This window comes from Papaver somniferum, chromosome 11, assembly GCF_003573695.1.
Source record: "Papaver somniferum cultivar HN1 chromosome 11, ASM357369v1, whole genome shotgun sequence".
In the NCBI taxonomy this organism is placed as follows: domain Eukaryota; kingdom Viridiplantae; phylum Streptophyta; class Magnoliopsida; order Ranunculales; family Papaveraceae; genus Papaver; species Papaver somniferum.
Genome location: NC_039368.1, coordinates 22,053,389 through 22,059,694, shown reverse-complemented (window position 1 = coordinate 22,059,694; position 6,306 = coordinate 22,053,389). Strand labels below are relative to the sequence as shown.

At 35.8% G+C, this 6,306-nt stretch overlaps 1 protein-coding gene across 1 annotated transcript; it reads left to right on the top strand.

Annotated features, from left to right (window-relative positions):
• The first annotated feature begins 1,032 nt into the window (after positions 1–1,032).
• Positions 1,033–5,353, top strand: LOC113322962 (protein PIN-LIKES 6-like). Its single transcript, XM_026571170.1, has 11 exons — positions 1,033–1,365; positions 1,686–2,045; positions 2,145–2,224; positions 2,757–2,881; positions 3,113–3,234; positions 3,397–3,597; positions 3,877–3,951; positions 4,101–4,201; positions 4,440–4,492; positions 4,601–4,789; positions 4,932–5,353. The coding sequence occupies exons 2-11, from the start codon at positions 1,863–1,865 to the stop codon at positions 5,054–5,056; spliced, it is 1,254 nt and encodes a 417-aa protein (XP_026426955.1). The 5' UTR covers positions 1,033–1,365; positions 1,686–1,862; the 3' UTR covers positions 5,057–5,353.
• The last annotated feature ends 953 nt before the right edge of the window (positions 5,354–6,306 follow it).

Below are 6,306 nucleotides of genomic sequence, written 5' to 3'. Positions count from 1 at the left end.
TCTCGTGGATGTATTTCTTATTATTTAGTCTCCAATCTTCAAGGTCGATTGGTGAATTTTGATACTCAAATACCATGCTCTATTCTTAGTCTGAGACCAACTTTAATAAACTATGAATCAAGATATAGTTTTGATCAACTAGATTTGAAACAAGCTTGACATGCCAAAACTTATGAATTTAACCGAGCGGCGCTCTGATAACAATATTAATGTATCAGGACCAGTGACCAACCAAATTCATCCCATCTTTTATGATAATTGGATTAAGAATATATACCTCGACCGACCGACCAACCAGAATCGCTTTCATCCTTAAGTTTATATATGTACATGTTCCGATTGTCATCCGAGTTCCTAAAAAATATAATGTATCTGGTGACCTGTTTCTTTTTGGAAAAATATTAATAATACGGGCTAGTAATATTTCATGGACTTAAAATTTATCCAAGGTATTAAATGATACTTATTTTTTGTTTTGATTGGATTAAGGGTGTGTTTGTTTTTTACAGACTCAATGTCTGAATCTGACTCATCACAGCTTCTTTTTTTCTTTTGAAGTTAAATCTGACTCAAACCTAACCCTAACTCGAACCCATTTGAGTCAGGAAATAAAATGCTCCTGATTTATGAGATCAAGCCACTTACTCACATATTTTTTGAGTCAGATGAGTCAGATCTGACTCAAAAAACAAACATATTGAGTCAGATCCCGATGAATCAGGTGATATCAGTCAGATCCAGAGAGTCTGATCCAGACGACTCAGATGTAATTGAATAAAACAAACAAGGCGTAAGATTCATCGCTTTGAGAAACTGTTTGGCCCCCTTCCCATACAGCAAACTCCATGGTACAAACAACAACATTCCTTCACGAGGGTTTCCCCGTTTTCGTCTGCCGGCTGTGGAACTGCTCGTGGCACAACCCTATGTTCTCGTGACATATCCACTCCACACCTACCGGGAGGCTAATTTTGTAATTTCATAAGAAAAATTTGGTTGGTTAAAGCCTTTAAGGATCAACTATTGTTGCGGAGTTGCAATTCGTTATTAATCGGAGAGTAGAGGGCTAACTCTCAAATCCAGAACAGCGTTCTTATAAATATAGAAGTTAAACCGGTTTCAGGCTTCCAGGATAATATACTAGAAGCCTATTTTGATCATCAAGCGAGGGGAAAACAAAATGGCGGAATAAGGAAAAACTCACAAAACCTTTCAGAATCCCACTAAAACTCGTACAACCTTTTTTTTTTCTTTCTTCTATATAAAGAAATCCAGAGTTCCTGAAAAGCCTTAAACTCCAAGAAAGGTTTCATACTGTTGAAGAATTTCGAAGACATTTTCCAGAATTTGATTTTTGTTTATAAGGTTAGTGTGGTTATTACTGATTAATGCCATCAAATCTAGAAAAAAAAAAAGGCATTTTTTTAAGAAATAAATAAATAATAGGAATTATTGCAATTTGGAATTTTATAAGGAATTGCAATAATGAATTTACCAATAGTGTGTGCGTGTGTGTTGTATTTCCTTCTTTGTTAAGCAATTTGAGTCTAGGTTCTTAATCAGAATATTTTTTTTTCATGATTGTGTTCTTTGTGTAGGTAGGATTGTGGCTGTCATTATCTAGCCAATTTCAAGTGTGTTTATTGGGAAATCTAATAATTTTTTATTTTAAATCTCGCTCGCAGATTGCTGGATTTTGGTGAAAGTGTTGGATTGTTTTGATTTCGGAAGAAAGTTTGGGTTTTTGTGAGAGCATTGGATTCTATTTGTCAGAATTACAGTGGATTTTGTCAGATTGTGGCAGTTTTGATAGACTACTTCCAAAAAGTTCCAATCTTTTTGGGGGTTTAGGTTAATCAATCATGGATAGAATTTTATTAGCTGTAATGGAGGAAACTCAAGCACAAGGACTATCAGTGTTAACAGCAATGAAGTTTGCTGTTTTACCTATCGCTAAAGTTTTCGCAATGTGCTTCTTGGGTTTTCTAATGGCTTCTAAATATGTGAATATCTTACCTGCAAGTGGAAGAAAACTTCTTAATGGGGTAAGCAAAATTAGGTTGAAATCTGATATGTTATTGAGAATAATTTGTTTGATTTTGAAATTTCAATCTAATTTTGTTGTTCTGAATTGTTTTATGCAGTTGGTCTTTACACTTCTACTTCCATGTTTGATTTTCTCTCAGCTTGGAAGAGCTGTAACTTTGCAGAAAATGCTTGAGTGGTAAGAATTAGGTTTTTTATATTTTTATTAGTGTTGTTGATTTAGTTCTAATTTGTTGTTAATTGATTCTTTTTAACTGTGAATTTTGGATTATGTAGTTCTGTTAAATTTAAGTAACAGTAAAAATAGGTTTTGACTTCCGATCTTCAATTTTAATTTTGAATTGTAGTTTAGACTAGTGGCTTTATCCTTTTGTCGACATACTAGAGTGACTTCCTAGTCCATCCAATTTAAGGTGTGACATTGATATGATAAATTTCTAGTAAATCCCTTTGAATATAAACTTCAGTCTGCTTTTGTTAAGATTTCATTAAAGTTTTACGAGAACCATAAAAACAGTAATAATTTAGGAAACTGCAGTAGTTTCCCATTTCACCAGGTACAGTATTTTTTTTTTAATCTCTTTATATGAAACATCTAAGGAACAATTCAATTGTTTGGGATGAAACAAAATATCAGTTGATTCTGTCTTTTGGTATGCTGTTCGACCTGTAAAGGCTTGTGACTGATATTTATTTTATTCCAATTTCAGGTGGTTTATTCCATTCAACGTTATTCTGGCTACCATTTCAGGTTCTTTAATTGGCCTGGTTGTTGCTTCAATTGTTCGGCCACCCTATCCGTTCTTCAAGTTCACTATTATACAAATTGGAGTAGGTACGTTAGTCTAGAGATAAAAGCCACATTTTCTTTTTTTGTTTTGTTTGATTTTAAAAATAAATTACTGTGCCTGTCCAGTACTCTTCTTTACTATGCTTTTCTAGTGCTTCTACCAATAAAAGGAGTGATACTATTTGCATTTTTTTCTTCTTTATGGTATTGTTTGCATCTACCATTTTAACTACTTCTGATTTGTCAGACTGACACTTAGTGGACTTGTGAATACAGGGAACATTGGGAATGTGCCACTTGTTTTGATTGCTGCATTGTGCCGAGACAAGTCCAACCCCTTTGGTGATTCTAATATGTGTAGCCAAAATGGGAATGCCTATATCGCTTTTGGCCAATGGGTAGGTTTTTTCGATCAATTTTATGTTATTACAGCAACTTGCACAGTCTTGATGCATTTGCAGTTTAGAATCTGGTTTGACTACTTCCGCCTTTTGCGCAATAGGCTCGTCTTACATAGGGATTTCTAATTACCCAAACCTGACTTCTACGCTGTTCTTCAGGTTGGTGCCATTGTCCTATACACATATGTATTTCAGATGCTTGCACCTCCTCCAGAAGGTACATTTGACATTGATGCTACAGTTCTTCCAATCAAGAGTCACGCAGACGCTGAAAGTGGCACCCCTGAGCGACAACCGTTGCTTCCTCCAGAGGAGCCTGAAGAACCACAAGCAGCATCAAATAATACAAAGCATGGAAAAGTAAGAAATCTTCTCTAATTTTTTCTCCTCATGGTTTAGTTTGGTAGAAAGAATATGTTCCCATATGGTAAAATGAGCATTATTTAAGATATGCTGCGGTTGGAAGAACTATATTCTTATTATTCATGGTCATAGTAATAACTGCGTCTGGAAGAACATTCTTTTTTTTTTCTTCATGAGTTACCACTTACCAAGTTTCAGCTTCCATATGCAACATGTATCTTGATTTACTGAGTTATCTGCGGTTGATGCTGATTTATTCGCCTATGCTTCTTGCAGATGAGAAGCTGTTGGGCTTATGTGTATGATAAGTTGAAGCTCAAACAAATCCTTCAGCCTCCGATCATTGCTTCTGTAAGTTTAACCAAAGATATGATTCCATTATTTTAGTAAGCTTGGTTTAGCAATAAACAAATCCACCTATTCACGTACTTATCTCAGCTCTTGGGCATATGGATACTCCTAGCTATTTGAACCAAGTCAGTGGTCATGATTTGATGCAGATATTGGCCATGTTCCTTGGTTCAGTACCGTTTTTGAAGAAATTGGTCTTCACAGATGATGCTCCGTTTTTCTTCTTCACTGATAGCTGCATTATACTTGGGTAAGTTCAACAAGTTGTATCTTTTTTCATCAGATTACTTTACAATGCTTGTATTCCCAGTTTAGTGATTCCCTGGTATGTGATAATAGTAGTGTATGCTATCTTCTAAAATCAAGTATTTACTAGAGAACCAAACGGGTTTGTACGTTTTCTAGGCAATACAATTCAACATGGAATCTATACGTATTTATGTTATAAGCTTTGAATTTGCTGTTTAACAATCTGTTTATATAATCAGGGAGGCCATGATTCCATGTATCTTACTGGCTTTGGGAGGCAATCTTGTTGAAGGTAAATTGATTTTACTTCTTTTTTGTGTTTACTCAGTAAACACTTGTGTAATCAAATGATAAATTAAAACCAGTATATAATGGATTTCGCCTTTATGTTGTTGCGCAGGACCCGGAAGTTCAAAACTTGGATGGAAAACAACTGCGGCAATCATCTTTGGGCGGCTAGTTCTGGTTCCACCTGCTGGTTTGGGCATTGTTACATTAGCTGATAAGCTTGGTTTCCTTCCTGCAAATGATAAAATGTTCAGATTTGTCCTTCTCCTCCAACATACGATGCCCACATCTGTGCTTTCAGGTAAATCATCACTTACTAGTTATAAATTCACACGTCAACCTGGATTTGCATTGTTCGAATCCTACTTGGGGAGATGTTATTCATTCTCCACTGTGCCTATAATTACTGACGAGAGGTACTATTTCTTTTCCTTAATGTATAGGTGCTGTTGCCAGTTTGAGAGGATGTGGAAGAGAATCAGCAGCAGTACTCTTTTGGGTACATATATTTGCAGTGTTCTCCATGGCAGGGTGGTTAGTTTTGTATCTCCGCATTTTGTTCCCGTGATTTCTTCATTCTTTCTGTCAAGCTCTAGTATATGTTTGGAGTATTTGTGATTTCTTCATTCTTTCTGTCAAGCTCTAGTATATGTTTGGAGTATTTTCGTTCATGTTAAATGATGTTCATATTTTAATAGAAATATATACAGAAGAATCAAAATCATACTTTGGAATACTGTCGTGAGAAAAAGTAAATAACGAAATATATGTACGATCACCCCAATATATGTGAGAGGTGGCCAAGCGGGGAGATTAGACAAGATTTTAACATTTGTACTGTTGTGTAAAGTTTATTCTTTCTCCATCTTCTGAGGTTCATTAGCCATGGTAAAGCAAATCATTCTCCATGTTTTGAGAACTTTGTTACTTCGCGGAAGGTATCACGAAAGAAAAATACTATGATTCTCCAAGATTTTGAACTTTATGATGCTAACATGCACTATATCAATGCCGATCAAGGTTTTATCATTATTAAGGCCGGTTCCTATGGGTGTGGCAAATCAATAGATTTGCCAATTCTGCACCCACTATGGAACTGGCAATCAAGCAAACTGGTCTGGTTAATTTGCCACTTAGCGAGGCCAGGTTAAGTTTCTACTCGACCGCTCGGTTAACACTACACCGAACGGTGTAGTTTACACCGCTTATTAATTGTTTAATCGTTTTTTTCTTTCTTTTCTCCTACTTTTATAGTTACTATAACAGATTTTTATTACAAGAGGATCCCACAAAATATTATATAATCAATAAAGTCCCCACCAAACACAAATAACTAACTTTTTTTACAACGATGCTACATACACCGTGAATCCTACACCGAGAATGCACCGACACTCACAGCTCCGGGGATCCCACCGGAGGAAAATAGGGGGTGGGGTTTGAGTTTGTTTCACCCGGGTGTGCTCTGGTTCGGTGAGTGTAGACTTATTGCTTTTTTTTATTAATAAGGGCCCGTAAAACACAAGAATATATTATTTTAATAAAATTTACCAGTTTTACCATAGTGGGCAAGTGCCACAAAACAACTCTTATACTACATCCCATAGGAACCTGCCTTAACTAACCATCAAAAAATGAAATAAAAATAATAAATGATGGAGCAACTGCATATATTAGACAACTAATGGAGCGGTATAGGGAACAAATGCAAAATATGCACATGGTATTCATAGACCTTGGGAAGGCTTATGACAGAGTCCCACGGGAGGTAATGTGGTGGGCACTCGAACAGAGAAAGGTACCTTCTAAATATATATC